The sequence below is a fragment of the Phaethon lepturus genome, unplaced genomic scaffold, assembly GCF_000687285.1.
Source record: "Phaethon lepturus isolate BGI_N335 unplaced genomic scaffold, ASM68728v1 scaffold2709, whole genome shotgun sequence".
In the NCBI taxonomy this organism is placed as follows: Eukaryota; Metazoa; Chordata; class Aves; order Phaethontiformes; family Phaethontidae; genus Phaethon; species Phaethon lepturus.
Genome location: NW_010562569.1, coordinates 920 through 21,275, shown reverse-complemented (window position 1 = coordinate 21,275; position 20,356 = coordinate 920). Strand labels below are relative to the sequence as shown.

At 41.5% G+C, this 20,356-nt stretch overlaps 1 protein-coding gene across 1 annotated transcript in view; it reads left to right on the top strand.

Moving 5' to 3' along the window:
* The window catches only part of LOC104626378 (synapsin-2-like), a gene marked incomplete at its 5' end in the record, with an annotated part of 34,228 nt that extends 19,902 nt beyond the window's left edge, over positions 1–14,326 (top strand). The window contains 2 exons of the mRNA XM_010294293.1: positions 2,936–3,038; positions 14,156–14,326. Of these exons, the coding sequence (XP_010292595.1) occupies positions 2,936–3,038; positions 14,156–14,326 (274 nt within the window). The remainder of the gene's footprint in view (positions 1–2,935; positions 3,039–14,155) is intronic.
* Between the last annotated feature and the right edge of the window lie 6,030 nt (positions 14,327–20,356).

The following is a 20,356-nucleotide window of genomic DNA, read 5'->3' as shown; positions in this document are numbered from 1 at the left end:
AAAACCCCAGCCACTTCAGTTTTGCCGTAAGGACAACTCAGCGATGTTGAGTACGGGTAACGGGTGCGAGAGGCCAACCTGCCTCGCTGGAAATGCTCTGCGTGCTTTGCTTCTGCTTCCATTTTTGAACGTAACGTAATTCCAGCGTAACAGGTATTTCCCCATTAGAAAAAGACTAGCCGACAGAACAAAAGTTCTTTTATGCTGATGAAGACAAAAGCATAGAAAAGATGGATGTCTTCTCAGAGCAGAAGGGGGTGCGTATCGTGCAGCCCCGCGTTTTGCTTGGTTACCCGCTGAAGTGCACGAAGCAGCGCAAGGAAGAGAAGGGACAACTGCAGTTTCTGAAGAGTTGAGGCAGTGCAGCGGCGTACCAAAAGCAGTCACGCCTGACGCACGCGCGCTTCGTTTGGAATACGTCCCGTGAATTAGGAAGAAGTGTTTTGAAAGCAGTGCCTGAATTGACATTGTTGACTGAACACAAATCTTAGTCCAGCAATTTAGAAAAGAAAGAAGAATGTGGCACAGTAAGGGACAACGACGAGGCGCAGAACAAGCACGTTTCGGTATTACCTGCTCCGTTGGCCCCTCTATTTCAGAGAGGCACTGCGCCCAAGATGGGACCAGAGGAACAGAGACCTGGGCTAGTTGTGCACGCCCCGTCCGGCACACCAGATACTTCATGTCAGACCCCTGGACAACAGCACGTCATTATCTGTCCGTTCCAAGGCTGCTGCACGCTGGGAAAATAAGAACCGCGACCTCTTGTCAAACCTACTGTGCAAGCCTTGGCTTTGAAACGCTACAGGCTAGTCCGTCCAGTACCTCTCTTTCCAAATCTAACTGTACTTTTCCAGCTCCGTGTTTGTTGGCAGAAGATAGACTATTAAAAATGCTTTCATAAATCTGATTGATTTTTCGGTATTTTAAAGAAAATGCCGTCTTTTTTTTTTTTCATATAAAGTCCAGATATTTACTGTTAAAGACATGTTTTGCTGTCCTCATGTCTTTCTAAAATACACATTTTACAGCAAAAAACAGTTATTTATAAGCAAGTGCAGGCAAGCTGTCCAGTCAGTCAGTGCATCTACAGATGTTGAAATTGTCAGGCGTCCAAAAAAATCTATCATTTTGGAGAAAAAACATGTTTCTCACAGGAAAAAAAAATGTTTTTCATTGCTAAAATATTACCATCAGGGTTTTTTTTAAACAGTTTTATAAATTTCTTTGTATTCTGCTTAAAAGAAAAACTTTTCCACTGGAACAGACTTGATAGAAGAAAATATAAAGAATGTGGCCTAATAAGTTTACTTGGAAGGGATGCTATTACTGAAGATATTTATATATGGGTAAGACTCTCAGCCCAGCAATGAGCTCCCTTTGATCATACAGTGAAGTCAAATGCTGTGTTTATTACATCATTTTTTTTGCGATGGAAAGTACTATGATGTGGCAAATCTGTCGTCGTGGTTCAAAGGCTGGATCGGGAAAGAGCAGGAAAGGGTCTGTAAAAGGCAATAGCTCTCATTTATACTCAAATGCGAGCCTGTGAGAGAGAAAAAAGTTTATGTCTGCTTTAAAATGGGGGTTTTTAAGCAAAACATGTCCTTCGGTGGCACTGTGATGTCTGCCTCTTCCACCTTTCAAGATCATATCATCACTTACCGGTGTCCGTTCAGTTAATGAATGTTCTCAATGCTGTTTCGCGTCCTGTGCGGCCATCCTTGCCTTCGAGCAAACGCACGCCCCTTACATCACCTCAGAACGCTCTCAGCAAAGTAGTGTTTGAGCTCTCAGCTCCCTGTTACGTCACTAGCAGCTCTGTACTTGATCCCAGGAATTGCCTCACTCTTCTTCTAGTAAGTCCCACTTCGTTCCTTTGTTAGTCACATAATCTTTCTATTCATTGGATGGATAAAGCTCTTCATGCACAAAAAATAAATCATATTACTGCACGTGGAATGGGTAAACTGTCCAGTCCCCAGTCCGTATTTCTTACCATGAGGTTAGAAATGAAATGGAATAGTTCTTATGTTCAATACTGTATGAAACACTTTTTTTCTCTTAAGGATCTGTAGAATTCCTCAGAATTCATTAAATTTCTGTTGAATTTTACTGTAGTTGTCTTTAATCCTTCATGAAGATTATCATCCTCGTCTGCATGCTACGTAACTTCTACGTAGTGTCGTACGGCTGTTTCTCTTCATCATCTTAAAAGTTGTTTTGTCTTAATTTTCTTTTGCCTTGTTAAGCGGTGTACATATAAATCTATCATTGCTACTTTGGAATACAGTTGGGTCCGAAATTTAAGATCGAGACTCTCATTCCAGTTTTCCTGATAAAAGAATAAAACCCATCCGCAGTTGAGTACACTACCAAGCGTAATAGGCAAGAGGTTTGTTGCGCCTGAATCTGTGCACAGATGCACAAGTTAGATTTCCACAGGAGAACGGAAGCCCTGTTCCCTGCTTTCTAAAAGCCCTTGGCACGGCCGAAGCCACAAAAACCGGGCAGCTGATAAATGCCCTGCCCGTGGAGCTCTCGCGCGAGGCAGAGCCGCAACCGGCCAGCTGTACTAGCGCCGGGCACTGGCAGCGCGGGCTGGGGTGCAGCTAAGCGCTGTGTGCGTTCCAGCGTGTCTTACCTCCAGGTTGCTCGCAGCTTGGAGCAGACACGTGTTGGGACCGATATAAACTGGGACGGGATCCAGCATAACACTAGGTCGGGTTACAGAGCCACGGCTTTTCTGGATTCTACTGGGAAAAGTAGAGTAATCGGGCCAGTGTCTCTAAGCTACTGTTCTGGGAAATATAAGTTCAGTAAAACTGATAATATAGTGAAAATGCTGAATATAAAATACATTATTAGGTTAAGCCTATCGAAAAACAAGAGCCTGATGAGATACTCACAGAAAACAATTATTTTTATGAAACAGGTACAAGCTTTGGGTTGACACCTGTTCTGAAATATTTGGTGGTTTGGACATCTGTGCTGTTAAAGCTGTACATGGAAAGGATGGAAAAGATTATATTTTTGAGGTAAGCAATCCCACTCTTTTCAATATACGCTTTTATATCCCAGTAAAGAACGTTTGTGATGGTTAGGCATTGGCTTATTTGTGCTTCAGGGAAGGCTGTGTGTTTCTGAGCAACGCTGAAATCATCGTACAAAGCCACATGTCCAAGCCAGTGCCAACACTTGCTGGAAAATGTAACCGTATATATGGGACTGTCTTCTAGTGTTTGAGGAAATGTACGCAAACGGCAAAACAAAACCAAATGCGGATGTCACATTTTCCCAACCCTTATGGTTTCTTTCCTGAGCAGGCTTACCAGTTTTTCCTGGAAGGTTTATAGATAGTACTATCCCGAGGGAACCCCAAGAAAATTATACCTTTACATGGAAAGGGAAATTAAGAATGAAGTGGAAACAACTTTACTTTTTTCTAGCCTTAAATGTTACCTTTAAGGTCTGATTCCTCATGAATCAGAAGTTTCTGCTGTAGATAATTTTGAAAAGTTTAAGTTTCTCATTAAGTTTATTATGGATAAATAAAACTTTCTCTAGCCATAAAACAAGCTATCATCACTTGCCTATCATAAAATTCAGGATTTCCTCAGCATCTTCCATGTTCTTAGAATTTTTTTCAGGAGATAGGCAAGGATCTTCAGAATCCCCCCGCTCCAAAGGAGACTGATATTTGCTAAAGCGAATTTTTTCTAAACCGTGAGAGTAATCTGGAGATTATGGATTGACCCTCCCTAGTTATTTGTATCCATCTGTAACAGAAAAGCTTTGTAGAAGTAAAAACCCTTGTTTTGTCATGGTGTTAAACAGCTCTACGTATTCTCTTCTCTTCTAGTTTTACAAATTTATTTATCACTATTGCAATTGCTAATAATTCCCAAATCAATCAATAGCACTTTAAAGAACTGAGCAGCTGGCAGCCCTAAACCTTCAGCCAAACAAACAAAATTAATCCCTAGTTCCTGAGATGCTGAGGAAGATTTCAAGAATTTTCAAGAACCTCGTTTCTTGAAATCTGGTCTGCCCAGCCAAATCAGAACTTACTGGGTCTTAGTATATCAAAACTCACTGTAGCATAGAACTTAGGACTCCGTACTAAACCCCTTCTGTTGCTCCTTCATATAGCGCAGTCTCTCCCCCCGCAACCCCCATCCCAGAGTTCCCGTTAAAGCTGTGTTGCTCGACCCAGTCAAATCCGGCTGAGACTTGAAAGAGTGAAAAAAAGGCATCTTCCTCTTTCTGAAAACAGACGGCTCTGACTTCGGGTGGTACGACAGAGGGGAAATTCCTGAACGTAAGGTTTCTCGCGGGTGCTGCTCCCCAGCTTGGCCGGAGCCACGGGTGTATCTCGGACACTTCTGCTTACTGGGAAGGGATTGATCTCCGCTCTCGAGCGAGCTCCTCTCCAGCAGCTGGGCTCTGGCAGCCTCCCGTGTGCCGTTCAGAGCTCTGCAGGATACTCTGCCCTTCCCGTTGCCCCTAAATGTCTCAGAGGATGGGTCTCAGTATTTTCCACACGCACCCAGTTATCGCAGTTCGTTACGTGTGAGATAGCTCATGTTGATTTGGCCGGCTTTAATCCAATAAATTCTGACTCCCAAATTTAAACTATAAAATAAAGAAATGCAGATTATTTTAAGATCTTCGTTATCTTACCTCATAAGATGGTAGTTGAAATCTGAAAGATTGCATGCAAAAAGATACACAACTAGAGTAGGCTTGCATTTAACGAGTAAATTCTTGTAGGAACTAGAGGTTTCAGCCATAAAACAATGTTGTTTCTTACACACTGTAGCTAAAGCCTAGTGTGAGAAATGAGTGGCATCTGCCCACACTACTTAGTCCCTCCTACCAATCTCTTTTATTCCCTACTTTTTTTTTCATCCTGCTCTTTCTGTACAAATATAGTTGGACCTTTTCTGGTTCCAGTAGACGGGAAGGATGTCTCCCTTATTTTAACAGTCGACACTCCTGTTGCATTCCTGCGTTAGCCGATTCCCCTCAGACTAAACGCGCTTCCCTTTCGTTCACTGAACTCCACCGTTTCTGCGCTTTCGACGTTGCACAATTTTTCAAATTTTTGAGCCAAGCCAGCAAGCATCATCAGATTCCGCTGAAGTCAGGTACACAGAGTACTTCCTGCGTCAGGGAAGACCTGGGAGGTCTGGTGGGTAGGAGAAGGGGGAGCAGCTTTTGGAAAATGAAATAGCCGGTGCGAATTATACGATGGGCCAACAGAGTACCTCACTTCTGCTTCGGAACAAATGCCCTAATTTTCCACGCCAGATACAGTCATACTTTTAAGCAAACAGAATTCTAAGAACTGCAGGATATATCGGGATCTAGGTTTATAGAGCATTTTGAGTGGTGTACATAATAGATGTTGCAATTAAAAGAAAGAGTGGATAGAAGCACGATAATTCTTGCTGTTCTACAGAATCAGCTGAATTGTTTGGAAGCGGTAATGCTCATCAGCAAGAATACTTAGAATCTGTATAAGACATTGAAATGTAGAATTGTTTGCACAGTTCACATCCAGCAGAACATCTGATTTTTCGGTTTGAACATTCACCCAGTGCAACCACCAATGGGAGGGCGCCCGTGTGTCACCCAGCTTCAGAGAGAGCGTGAGTTAGGGTAGAGTTCTGCCGAAGTATCCTTGGTATACTCAGCATTCTAGACAGAAGTTAACTTCAGAGGGATCTTCTGTGATAAGGTTGGGAGAGCAGCATTTTACAGGAGTAACTCCTTAGTACATGTTTTGACAAAGGTGTTCGACAAGAGCTTTAGGAGATGCATAATCCAAGGCAATAGTTTTAAAATACCCACGGTGTTTAAGTATTACGTGTAGCAACTCATCTGCTTACAAAAATCCATTCTAAAGTAATGTTAGAAAATATAATATGTATTTTATATGACTATTTCTGGAAGGTTATTAATTAATTTCGTATTGTACTTTCCTTTTTTATCCTATACCAATAATTCTATTATTTCAGTGTTGTAGCCATTCAACTGCTTTGTGATGGTCGTTTTGTCATTCCTTGGTTTAACATTCTGCTTTCTTTTATTCCCCAAAACCATGGAGCAACAAATTGTACCAGTGGGTGATATTAGAGAATCAGTACGACATTGTGTCTCATGAAGCTAATGTTCTAGCTGTCCTTCTTAAAAAACACCACTATAGAGTGATTCTTTATCTATGATCTAGTACGGTACGCTTATATTGCAGGTAAGAATGTGTTGGCTCTTAATGTTAGATCCAGTCATCACGCCCTACTTCTTCAAGAAGGGTAAACATTTTTTTTGGTGTGTTTTAGTTTCTCTAATAGTTTCTCTTTTATATATATATGTATTTCATTAGAAGGATGAGAATTTTAAAATAACTTACTCCTATTTTAAAGCCTCGTGGCCATTCAAGTTATGCGAAGTATGCTTGATGTGTAAGTAGAGTAATGACTGTTCAGGAATAGTATGAAAGGATGAGTGAGAGAACTAAAATGGAAGAAAAAAAAAAAGGATGTCTAGTGACACAGAAGTATAGTTCTAAACACTTAATTTCTCCAGACATAAACCTCATTATGAAACAAAGAAATATATAGATCTTTATTACTGTTAGCCTCTTGTAGGTGTCTCCCTCGTGGGATGTGCATGTTCCCTTGACCAAGTAGGTCTCAATGTAACAAAAAGCAAGAAATTGCGGTGTAAGTACGGCTTCTCACATTTCATAGCTTTGGGTGCTAGATTTGGGTCCATTTTATAGGTTTGGGTTGGTTTCCCAGTGCTAGTTTGTGCATCAGTATCATCATATTTCTATAACCACCATAGAGATTTCTAGTCATTTGAACAAGCTGAAGCCAATACCACTATTATTTCCCAAACTTTATAAAAAGGATCCATTTTTCATGTACCATTCACCATTCCACACTGCTGTAAATGCAGGGGGAATTTTGAAGGATGGCCATTCGTACCTTATTGCTATGCAGTTGAGGGACACCTTTTGCCTCCCCAGGAAAAAAAACCAGACTTAATTTGTCTGAAGACAGGAAGCACAAAATATGGAAGTCATAATATAATTCAAACATGATACAACCCGTGTTTTCTGTGAAGCTACAAGCTCTCTACAGTTTTCTTAGGTGGGGGCTGTAAGAGGTAACTTTGACTTTTAAAAGAACATGGTTTTCTAAAAGTTGTTCCCTGGAAGAAATTACCTTCCCTTTGAAGAACCTTGTGGTTCTTCTTGTCTTTTACTCCTATACTTCAAAGAACTATCTCGAAACTATCCACTAGGGAGCAATGAACTAAATAAAGGATCACTTAGCTAAAAGGAAGGGTTCTCAGGTTGAGCAGGAGGAAGGCCAAGTTCTTATTCTGTGTAACAACCTTCGCTATTCATTTAGCGTCTGTTCTTTTCACCTCAGTTGGAATACTCGGCGGCCAAGCTTTATGCCAGAAACAAGCTGCAGAAACAAGAATTTTATTTGCACATCATTGCAACATACAGCTTTTTAATTTATCTCACCAATTGTTGCTAATAAGACATCAAATTAAGGTCCATTAAACTTTAACTTCTTAACTAAAAGAAGGACTTTTCATCTTTCCCTTTTAAAATTAATACTCCCGTAGTTTTAATACTTGAAGAAGGAGATACTTGTTCATGTTTCTGACTCCACTGATTATCTTCCGTGATTCGTTCTTGGAAAACCAAACCTCTGGGAAACTAAACAAAAGCTCGGATGATGATGATGAATGCAGTAAGAGAGAAAAACTGTAACAGAATCCTTTAAAGTGGATTTAAGACGGGTTGTCTCCCAAATTTCCCTCAAAACTGAACGGGTGGGTGGGTGGCTGCCGCAGGTATCTTATTTCCACTTGCTTATTTTTACCCTAAACTGTACTACAATTAGCTTCCAAGTGGTTTATAACCTAGAAAGATGCAAACCGTTTGGATTTCAGGGCATGGTTTAGGGGACATGGTGGTGCTGGAGTAATGGTTGGACTTGATGATCTTGAAGGTCCTTTCCAACCTTAGTGATTCTGTGATTCTGTGATTCTGTGTGATTTCATAAAGAGTATTTTCAGCCATAATATAAGAAATTAAGAAACAGGGTTTGTTTTGGGGTTTTTTTAAGCCTTGCTGTTTCTGAAGGTGCTGCAGTCCATCGAACTACTAGAAAATACACGACGAGCTCCAGAGTACGGACACTGTATAAGGCATAGCGACCTGGCACGACGTATGCTGTCTTTTACAGGCTTCTGTATTCCCACATTCAGTGTCCTGAATAACAGTGGCTAAAGTACGTGAAGGAATGCATCAGAGGCAGCGAAGGCAGAAGAAACCCGTACCTCATGCAGCGTTCGTGCACAATTGTACTTAGAAGTTGTGCTTTCTAGGAAATACCAGCTATACCATTCAATTTACAATTCAGCCAGAGCTCTGACTAGGCACAAGTTTAATGAGCACCAGCCTCTAATTCTGTGCTTCCAAGGGCTCAGAAGCTAAGCTTGCTTCGTCTTCTATCTATCTATCTTGATCATGTACAGTTCCAAAATTCAGCACCAAAGACTGGATACAGATGTGAAAGTATCTTCTGTTAGAAATACTGGGTAATATCCTTGTCGGTGGTGTATCACAAACCATAGGCAGGGACCTCTGGAAGTCACCTGGTCAGCTTTCTACTCAAAGCATGGCTAACTCCAAAGCTGCTCGGAACCCTACCCGAGAAGACAAAAGAGCCAGAGAAGGTTTCTTTCTTACCACGTTTGCCAATATTGTAGATACAAGTCTCCCGTAATAAACAGATTTTTAAAAACTCTCTAGAAATATAAGTTTATCTCTAAATTGCGTGATTTGGCACATAAATACGTGCGGGAGCGGCAAATAATAATGGCCACGGGTTTTTTTACATACTTAAATGGTTTTCCATCCATTAAGGAACATCCTCTGTTCAGGTTAGTAAGGGAACTAAATCCAGCTGTAATAGTTGACAAAGTCAGAAGTCTCTCATAATTTATGATCTGGTACTATAAGAACTTTTGAACATTTAGGAGTCTAAAGTTACTCTTTCGGTGATGTAACTAAGTTCTAATTAAGACCACATCTGTCTGCAAAGATTCATATTTCCCAAACAAGGAGCATTCCTACATTTCCTAATAGGACTTATAACTTAATAAGAAATGGCTAAGAAGATACAAATCTAGGAAAAAAGCTTTTTTAATTAAGATTTTTCCAAGTTTCTGATGCATTAGTGATGAATTCATTATTGTATCCCTTCATATATGGGCTTCATGTCATAGAAAAAACTCAGTTTACTCAATGAACTCTTCTGGGCCTTTTTTTATATTTTGGAAGTAACAGATTTAATCCACTGAAATTTTCCAGACACCATTCTAGAAATAAAGACATCAGCTGTTCTTTTAGACAGAAAAGTAAATGAGGTGTATCTAGTGACATAGTTAATGAAGGGGGTGAATTTGGTTTGCTAGGACAGTACTTTTCATTTGAATAGAGCAACAATTACTGGCCTGCGTGCATAACATTAATATTTAGGTTTCCATCCTAAGAATAATTATTCACTCATTTTTTTTTACATAATTTATGTTTAATGTATCTATTGTCAAAATACCTATAACTTTCAACATTTTAAATTAGCAATAGCACTTCTTATATGAGACAGTCTTAATGTTTTCTTTTGTTCGTCATGAACCGTACTTTATTAATGGGGAGGTGAATACAGGTAAAATTCATTGTGATGTTAACTTAATTGTTATTTTATAGATGAAACCAGTCTCTTTCACATAGTGCTTGAATTTTTCTCAGATATATTGACTGCATTTTCTATGTATTTTTACACTTTTTTTTAACCTATACATTTGCATGAGTTTGCAACATACAAATTCAGCTTCATCCATCGATTTGGATTGGACATAGAAATCATTTGCTTGGTTTGTTTTCATTCCGGATTAAAACAAGACCATTTAAATTTGTCTGTAGGCATTGCATCCTTCATCCAGGAACTCCTGATTCACTTTCCCAGCTGTTCTTACGTTTTCTGCAAATGTTGTTATTCGCCCACTACAGGAGGGACTAAAAATTTCCTACAGTCACCACCGATTTTCTGCTGTGCCATACCCCCTCCACTTCTCAGGTGTGGTTACCTTTCCGATTCCAAATTATTCCTGCATCTGCTCTAGAGACCTCAGGGAAAGCCCCGTGGTGACTTCATATCCAGGCACTCCCTCACTTCTCCGAAATCACACCGTCCCTTCTTACGGCCCATCCAGGCTTAAGTGACCCCCGCACACTGTCGGTTTTTCTTACCGTCAGTTACTTTCCCCGGACTGAGAACTCGTAGATCAAGATCTGCATCGGCCTCTGCCTTCTCAGTCCTCTTCATGGAGCCCCAGGCAAGAGATCTTTCCAAATCCTTCGCTGGTAGAGGTGCTATGGAATGGAGAGCTACGTCTGGGCGACGGCCGTCTGAGCAGTTGCTCCTTCAGACGTGAGCATCCCTTTGCAATTACTGATCTCATAACGGCGCTGGCTCCTTTATGAATCCCATCCCATCTCCGTTCATACCCGTCGGAGCTGAACGGCATTTCTCTTCTGCTTCTTGCCAGTCTCAGTCTTGCGGCCCGCCTTTCAAATTCTTGCCTTACCCACACCGGCAGCGGAGGGCACGGAGTAAAATACTCACCAAAAGGCCACGTCAGTGACAGGTCAGGGGCTTGTTTTGTCACAGCGTCGTGCTGACTTAGACGCGCTGCCGTAGTCTCTCTTACTACTGCTGACACATACACTCGGTCTCGTACAGTTTAGCATAAAGACGTGTTAAGTGCATTTCAGAATATAATTTCTGGGCGATAAGAGAAATCCATCCCATAGAATGGGTTCCTGAAATGCCTATAAATTAACGATAGAAGTGACACAAATGAAGTGACCGTAATTCATAGCGACCCGTGTTTTTACTGGCATCTGCGAAAGTAACATACTTGACTTTATAAATTACAGTGGGTTTTTTTTCTATGAAATCCTCTTAGTGGGAAACTCCAATATTTTAAATAGCCGAACTAGGTACTGAAAAAGAAAACCTGGCTGTGTTTAAATGATATTTTAAAACTAGTACAGGCTGTAAATAGACTGTTTATAAACAGGACGCTTTGTGTACGTTTAAACTTTGTCAAGTCCTCTAAAGCGCCAGCACGACATTCCTGTTAGTCATGCGCAGGTTTTAAAAACGGTTGGAGTTACCCAAAATATTTTTAATTGTTAAGATACATTAATATAAAACATTACTGATTTCTGACAGCTGTGATTAATTATTTTACTCGGAAGGAAAATCGACTGCATTTTCTTAAAGAAAAAAAAAGAAGACAAGACCCACCCTCGGCTGCTTTTGAGCCTCGGCACTCTTTTACTCGCTCAGCTCTTTAGTGGCATTTCGCTTTGGGATCAGTAGTTTTCGTGATAATCTGATGCCTCACTTTCTCTTTTTACCGCGCCGGCTATCTTCGTACTGCAGGAACGCACCAGAGCGGGTTCTAAGCTTACCGTCGCTCAGGACTGGGCATCTGGCTCGGTGCTTCCTCAGCGTTAGGTTCACCGTATCTTTGGCCAACAATACTTGCCCAGGTACGGCAACAAACAGCAGGGTTGTTAACAACATCAAAATCTGACCACGTGACAAGAGGTTGTCAAGGGCAAATGGCTATCGTTTTCGACGGCATTTGTGTTTGAATCTGCCTCAGTATGTGACTAGGAAAATACTGTCTTCAAGAAATGCAAAATCTTCTCTACTGAAGTGGACCTGAAGTTTTGAGCAACACCTCAAGGCTTCTTTTTTTATCCTTAGCAAGAGAACTACACCTTTCCCACATGTTCTGGTAAACAACATGGCAGTATCTCCTAAAGAAAGTTTATATGTAAACTTGCAGTTATAGAATTTAAAATGGAAGCTCCTTCAGAACGCAGTCCTCCAGATCTTAATCCTCTCTGATCCTTTGGCAGGACCTTGTTTTCTGCAGTTTGTTTCGTAGTCATTCCAAATAATTTTTTTAATGTAAGTGGATTGTAAACAAAGTGAGGTTTTCCGCGCACGCTTGTGGAACAGAACTGTTGCTTCTGTTGTTGGGTAAGAGAGGGGGTTAATTTACACCTGATAGTGAATGGGGCAATGTTTTAAAAAATGCCTGTCATTAACGCCTGCCTTCAAGGCGGGGAGGGGGGGGCGGGCAGAGGGCAGGTTTTTAGACTGCAGACATACCTCCCTCTCTGGAAATCAGATGTTTTGCAGCAGACAGCCAAACATCCAATGTCCTTCACACTGTCAGCCAGACCTTCTAGCGTTCAGTCATCACTAGCTTTAAAGTCCTGGCCAAAGTATCTGGCACATATGGTTGCCTCCTCCCGCCAGGCATTATGCTTATTACTCTTGCAAGAAAAAGCCCGTGATAAAATGAAGTGGATCTTTGAGCATTGCAATGATTTTAAGAAATAGCAGTAACTCAGCAGACACTAATACCAAAGTAAATCCACAAAGATTTTGGATATCAAGAGCCACACAACCAGCCAAGACCACATTTTACCCATTCAGAAATAACAACTCATACAGGTTCAATACCTTTCTCTCGATTAGTTAAAAACGTCATTTATGCTCCATTTAAAAATAGGTATATAAAATAAGTATATTTCTGTGTAAGTATTAGGCATTTCTGCAATACTGTTGATGTGGCCCAAGAGTGGAAGAACCCTCATCCATTTCTTGGGAAACATTTGCTCTGCCATTTTGGTTGCCAATACACCATGCCGGTGTCCCCGGTGAATGAACAAATGGAAGAATAATGTAAACGCTTTTGGGCTTCAAGCTAATCTCATTATTAGAATAAAGTAGTCTCTGCCAGCTTCGGGGAGGATTTCGGTAGCACTTAACCATATTTTGAAAATCCTCAAGCGTAGGTACTGGTCACAGTGCAGCTCATTCCCAGCTCCTGTGCGAGATGAAAGATGACGTTCCAGTGTTCGAACAAACACGCTTGTTCTTTTAACTGCAGATGTCTCTTCTAATACTTGAATATCTAAAAGAAGGACGGTAAAGCTGTGCTTTTTGCCTATAAAGTGTTCCGTGTAGGTTGATGGATTGAGTTTTGTTTTCCCCACTGTACCCCTTCCCTCTCAGGAGGGGTCCGTACAAAGCAGATGCACCAGCTTACGCCCGTGGCTCTGCTCCCTGTGCCACCGCCACAGATAACAAAATTCTTCCTCCCTGTCAAGATTTGCAGAATCGGGTCTTAGCAGAAAATTTCCATATCTTCCTCTCAAGTACAGAATGTGGGTAAGTAACAAAAGGAGCTCAAGGCAACAACCTGCAGCAGAATGCCCACCTGAAGAGCTGGGAATCAACCTCTCCGGCCACAGTAGCCCTGCCTCCCAGCAGCGGAGCGCTCTTCCTAGCCATTTGGCTAGCGATTGGGTGAGAGTGAGGGAAGCTAAGGTTCTTCTCTGACCGCTAGCACTTCCACCTGCAATTTTAGACTCTGTTCAACCGTTTCAGTCTTGTTCCATTTACCTGCAATAGAGAAGGAACCGCAGAAGCCGAAGAGGCACAGGAAGGTGCGCTTCTGGACGTACTGAAACACTGATTTTTATTTGCCTCGCTGATATCCTGCTTGCTTTGTAGAAATTCTTACTTCTTTTTTGCATCAGCTGCACTGCAGCCACACCACTTTTCAAAAAAGCATATCAATAGTAAGAAGGTCTTATTTAAAATTTTTCGTTAATCAATAAGGATCCAGCCTTCCCTAGCAGAAACCCAACAAATAGCTAGGGAGCCGACGTTTTAATTTGCATTTCCATATTCTAATTCAGCTGGTGAACATGGTATGAGCCACAAAAACACATGAGGAAATCATCAGAAATGTGGCTCAGTCAGAAGCGTAGACAACTACTTCAGATTTTCGGCAGTATATATATATACATATATATATGTATGTATAACATGTACCATTTCTACAGATCTTGCTTGACTTTTGCTAAAAACAATTAAGCAAATAGATGACCTGACATTCTACCCAGACGTGGAGTAAGTTTACTTTGGTGCCGTATCAACAGCTGATGAATTGTTTTATTTTACAGGTCATGGACTGTGCAATGCCTCTGATCGGTGAGCATCAGACTGAAGACAGGCAACATATAACTGATCTAGTCGTAAGCAAAATGAACCAAATGTTGTCCAAAACTCCTATACCATCTCCTCAGAGACCCACTGCCACTCAGCAGCCTCAGGTAGGAAACCGTTGCTTGTAAAATAGAGAATCTTAGTCTATAATTTTAAGCTCAACGTTTTCCTCAAAGGATTTGACTGGGGAACTATGCAGACGTACCCTGAGCTACAAGAATTCAAGAACATGTATTATAGGCTTTTCATATTTAAATGAGATTATCGCCAGGTATATTCAAGTAGTCCAAGTGTTGGTGTGGTTCTACCAGTAAACTGATAACTGATACAGGCTTTGTATTGTTTCCTTTCAGTTACAGCTCTGTAAAATGTCGTGGAAATCATAAGCAGCACTGTCATAGACAGTGTCTTTGCCCTGAGGGTGTCAGAGAGGATGACAGTTCTTGTTGTTCTTGTGAGAAATGAATTACACAATAATCATTTTTTATGTGCTGCAATTCATTAAAATACCTTTCAAATCGAGGGAACTCCTGAAATATGTTTTAGCATACTAGAAAACTTGTGTCCAAAGGTTGCAAATGGATGTGTCTCACTTACTTTCTCTTACATGGCCTGATAGTTAGGCTGGAGATGCAGAATTCTGGCCCCAGCCTTGATACCTTTCAGGCTTTGGAAATCATCTTTGTGTTTCCGTTTCCATGCTTACAAAATGTGAAGTTCTATTTTATTAATTCTTTAAATAACTTCTGAGAGCGTGGTATTTTTGTAAAAGGTTCTAAGAACATTAAAGTTTTGCCTCTAAATGGGAGAGAGATGGATTTGATGGGTGGGCTCTCAGGTGGATAAGCAATTGGCCAGATGGCCGTGCCCGGAGTTACAGTCCACAGTTCAATGTCCAAATGGAAACCAGTAACAAGTGGTGTCCCTCAAGGGTCTGTACTGAGACCAGTACACTGTAATATCTTCATCAGTGACATAGCGGGATTGAGTGCACACTCAGCCAGCCTGCAGATGACACCGAGCTGAGCGGTGCCTGAGGGACGGGATGCCATCCAGAGGGACCTGGATGTCGGGGTCCCGCACTTGGGCCCCGGCAGTCCCCCAGTATCGGTACAGACTGCTTGAGAGCTGCCCTGCAGGCAGGACTTTGGGATACGAGTGGATGAAAATTGGATGTGTGCCGGCAATGTGCTCTTGCAGCCCAGATGGCAGCCGTACCCTGGGCTGCATAAAAAGCATGGCCAGCAGGTCAAGAGAGGCGATTCTGCCCCTCCGCTCCGCTTTCGTGAGACCTTACCTAGAGTACTGCATCCAGTTGTGGGGTGCCCAGTACAAGAAAGACACGGACCTGCTGGAGCGGGGCCAGAGGAGGCCCCAGCAACGCTCCGAGGGCTGGAACAGCTCTGCTGGGAGGACAGGCTGGGAGAGCTGGGGGGGCTCAGCCTGGAGCAGAGAAGGCTCCGGGGAGACCTTCCTGCAGCTGCCGGGGTGAGAGCGGCCTTAGAAGAAAGACGGGGACAGGCTTTTTAGCAGGGCCTGTTGCAACAGGACAAGGGGTGATGGTTTTAAACTAAAAGAGGGCAGATTCAGACTAGATACAAGGAAGAAATTCTTTATGATGAGTGTGGTAAGACACTGGAACAGGTCGTCTGGAAAAGTTGTGGATGCCCCATCACTGGAAGTGTTCAAGGTCAGGTTGGATGGGGCTTTGAACAACCTGATCTAGTGAAAGATGTTCCTGCCCATGGCAGGAGGGGTCAGACCAGATGACCTTTAAAAGGTCTGTTCTAACCCAAACCATGTGCGATTCTTTGAAAAGTGCTATGTAACTGCTCAGTAGCGTCTTCTATTTCTTCATAGCTCGGCTTCAAGAGCAGCACTATCAGCTACAACTTTCATGTACTCCTTTTAATATACTGAAGGAATAAGCCGTGACAATACATTCTGACATAAACTATTAAGGACTGTTTTGCTGCTCCGTACCAGCACAGCTCCGTGGCAATCAGTTAAGCAACAGAATAAGCCAAACTGTAATACAGGAATTACCAAGCCTAAATCAAGAATCTATTTTTACTCCCAGTAGGCTCCACACCAGGTAAACAATTTGAAAACAATTTTGTGGCATACCTCAGACAGACTAGTTCTTGAGGCAGAATGACTAATTTGTTCTTCAAATATATCATCATGCTTTAAGTTATAAAAATATATCATCCCACATAAAAAAGTGGTGTGGCTTCTATTTATATTACATCCACTTGAAACTAAGCACAAAATTGTTTCAACCACGGAACCACATACAATGGAGAAGTTTCCATCCAGCAGAACTCAAGTCCATTGTAACGGGCACTGAGAAAGAAAGAAAAGGGAGGGAAAAAAATAAATCACCTTATGCCAAAATACAGTTTCTTCTAGGATTAGTAAATTAGCCATCTATTAAAATGAAGCAGAGAGTCAAATTTAGAGTTGCCCAGAGCATACAAGTTGGCATACATCAAAATTTAAAGCAGTACTAGACCTTATTGTAACATTAATAGATTCACAGTCATTTAGAGCATTTGATAGTTCACATTTTGGGGACGAAATGCAAGGTCTTGGGGAGGCATGCTTCCCTGCGTCTTAAGAAAAGGGAGGAGAAATATTAATGGTTACTGGTGTCATTCAAAGAAACCGATTGTTGTGTGTACATCAAAAACTGCCTACATAAGTCCAGAATGAAAATAGGACACAAGGAACATTTTAAGAAAGTTCCTAAATTCCTCTGTCATTGCTGTCACTTGCCATGTCCATGAAAAGGGTTTTTTCCTCGTCAACAAAAAAGCTTTGGATGAATCCAAAGATAATATTTGCTGGCTAGCTGCTGAACTTCTATTAGGCTTCTACTTAGTTTAGGTTACTGAAGAATTCAGCCTTTCCTAATGGCCACAGGATGTTATTCAACATTAATCTTCTTTTCCGTATCCTATCCTTAAATTATGGAATGCAGTTGACCAAAATCAGAGACATCCCTTCAGAATATTTGCAATATTTTTAGTTTTCCTCTCAGTTAATCAGACTCTTGCCTCCGTAAAATTTGCCTTGTCATATTATCCACCAGTTTCGGACAGACGAAGGGGATCTGAATTCCTACAGAAGATACTATTTGCAAACACCCATTAATCTTCCCAGCTTTAGGGGAAAATCAGGAAACAGATCTATAGTATTTAAAACAGGTATCGCCTCATGTGTGGTTGATTTTTAGCTAGGTTGTTTTCCTAAGAATAAAACCAACCTGTTAAAACAAGCTGTCCCTTCCATCTTTGAACAGTCTTCTCCTTTTCTAACCCGAGAAATTATTTCCTAATCTTGAGAAGTACAGTCCGTTCATTCGCGGGGCAGGGGGATACTGCGTATTTCTGCCGGTCACATAAAATGCAGAGCCAGTAATTTATCCCGAATCAACTATGTGCAGATGTATGTGTGGTCTTAGAAACCAAAGTAATACAAATATCAGAGAGTAATTTGTGTGTTTTGCTACTTCTGCTTTTAAATGAACAGTTTACAGTCGATAGTACGGCTACAGATGTGCCGTGTTTTGAATTCCCTTATTATCTGCATGGGGTTTTAAAAATTATTTATAATCTACCCAGTACTGTGGCATCGGGTGCATCATACGTAAAAAAATACGTAATTTCAATTTATAAATGCCCGCAATGGTCAGTACTATTCCCATTAGCTATCCATCAGAAAACAAATCAATGATTAGGAAAATAAGTCTTTGTTTGGAGCTATGCAGCCAAATCCTGATGGGAAGGATTGGCTTGGCAGTATGTTCTGAAGGCCAACAAAGTGCTCTCTGTCAGAGTGCCAGAAGGAGCAAATTCCAAAGGCAGGGACCTCGAACAACTGTCTTGCTTATGCTGAAACCTCAGAGGCGCAGATCCTGTGTTTCTTAAACACATTAAATCTATAATCCGAGATACCGGCTATATCGAGAATTTTTAAACGCGTGCTGTGTATACGACGTATTTATTTATTTATTTATCTGTAAACACTGGCACGGGCTCTATAACAAGTTCTACCGGTACAGCGAACGGCAGAGAACGTGTGAAGGAGAAGAGCTACGGTTTGCAGCTCTGGGTGTTGCTCCTCAGGCCACCCGACCCCGGCTGCGGCCAGCAAGCTGCGTCTCGTGCTTTGCTCTTGTGGTCCCAGGCTACAGCTTACTGCGTACCTTTGACGGCGTGACTGAACTGTATTAGGATAGGAAGTGTTCTTGTACACGATCCAAAGCTCGCCAGGTTTGCTCTTAGCGGCTACTTTGCAAGTCTTCCCACCACAAAGAAAAGCAAGAGTCCCTGGACTCGGAGAAGTTCTGTCTGATATAACTCCTTACGGTCAAGGAACTTGCCAAAAATTAAGTTGTTCCTATTGAATTTAAAAACATGACAGCTTGTTTTACTTCCAACCATGATGAAAATATGTAATAGAAATTTATCGAGGAATATGATTTTAATAGGACTTTTCCATGAGACAAACCTGTTCTACTTGCAGGCAATAAAATGATGGAAATCTGCATTTCCACCTGTTGTAACCTCTCGGAATACTTTTGACAGATCTTCTGAGAAGCTTTTTTCAAATCTTTCCTAAAAAACAAAGCAGCAGGTTAATCTACCCGGTGAAGTGATCTCGCTTATCTCTGTCTCCATCCGTTGAGAGGCAAGATCTGCTTCCAGAACTGCTGGAACTTCTGCCGTCTGGATTTGCAAAACTCTGCGGGTGGTTGCTCAGCGCAGGCTATTTTATGCCTGTTTCTGTAGCAGCATTTCTATGTCAAACTATAATAGTAGTAAAATGTCTGTTCAAAGCTGCATTATCAAGTCGTGATAGGAATTGTGATGAGCTAAATTCTGTGTAGAATATTACATTGTGCGTGAGTATTACAGTAAAATGCAAACGATTACGGTCGTGTTAGCAGTTGAAGCTAAGGAAAATCGTATTAGGAAAATACTATTTCAGTCCAGCTCTGTTGAGATCATGTTGCGTTATCTGCAAAAGAACAAGGGGCTTGTTATCCTTCACGGAAGGAAGAAGTTTGTGCACCGGAGACACAACGTCCAGAACGACACAACAGCACAAAGAGCACAAGCATTCCCACCTATATCCTGGTTCTGTTCCTAAAGGAAAGGAGTAGCGCACCAATACCAGGGCAATAAACGACGCAGAAGTAAAGAGGGTGGTACTTCAATTGTTTTGAGGCTAGAGTAGCAGAACCTGAGCCGTTTCATTTCTTAACACCCTTTTCTAAAATGTTTTAATACCTTCTTCAGTCTTCACCCACAGGGAAGTTCAGTACAATTACATTAAGATCAGTAGAGACTGGGCTCAAGGAGCCCTCACTCAGCTATATAGAGATCTGGTATAATTTATCTCTGTTTTTCTCTTTATCTTACTCGTTCGTTGTTCCCTGACCCTTTGTATGACTTGACAAGAGCCGCAGAGTTTTCTCCAGTTGTATTTTTTTATGTTCAGAGAGAAAATTGAACCGAATGTGAACATGGTGTAAATAACAAAAAGTATTGCCTCCAGAGAGAAAGGCAAACCATTATCACATTGCCTATTCTTGGGTTTCCCTGAGAGTAGTCACGGTTCTATCACATTCCATCTGTTGTATTATTTGCTTTGTTTTTTAAAGCAAGCTACTTCCGATGAGCAGCAGTTTGTTTCAGATCACTGAAGCTTTTACGATGATCAGACAATACAGTTGCTTGATTTGATCTTAACCCTCATGGAGTTAGGATCCCATCACGGAGCTATATGGAAATCTAGAATTCAGTATCAGTCTGCTTATTAGGAGAAGTACATTTCTCTATACTAAATTTGAGGTCTGGACCTTACCTCCAGATGACTTTCTAGAAGCATAACCATGACTTGTAGGTTTGCTACAGCTTTGTATCATCCTTCAGGCCCCTAATGCTGAGTCTACTTGCATTGGCCAGGCCGCGTTCATACCACCGACTAACATCCCCGCCAAGAATTTTCTTTCTGTCACCGTCCCTCGGTAGTTACTTGCGGGAACATATTTTTCTCCCTTATGTCTGGAAGGAAAGACTGCCTAACAAATGAACAGATTAAAAGACTACACAAAATCATTCTGCACGAACGAGGGTAAATACGGAGTT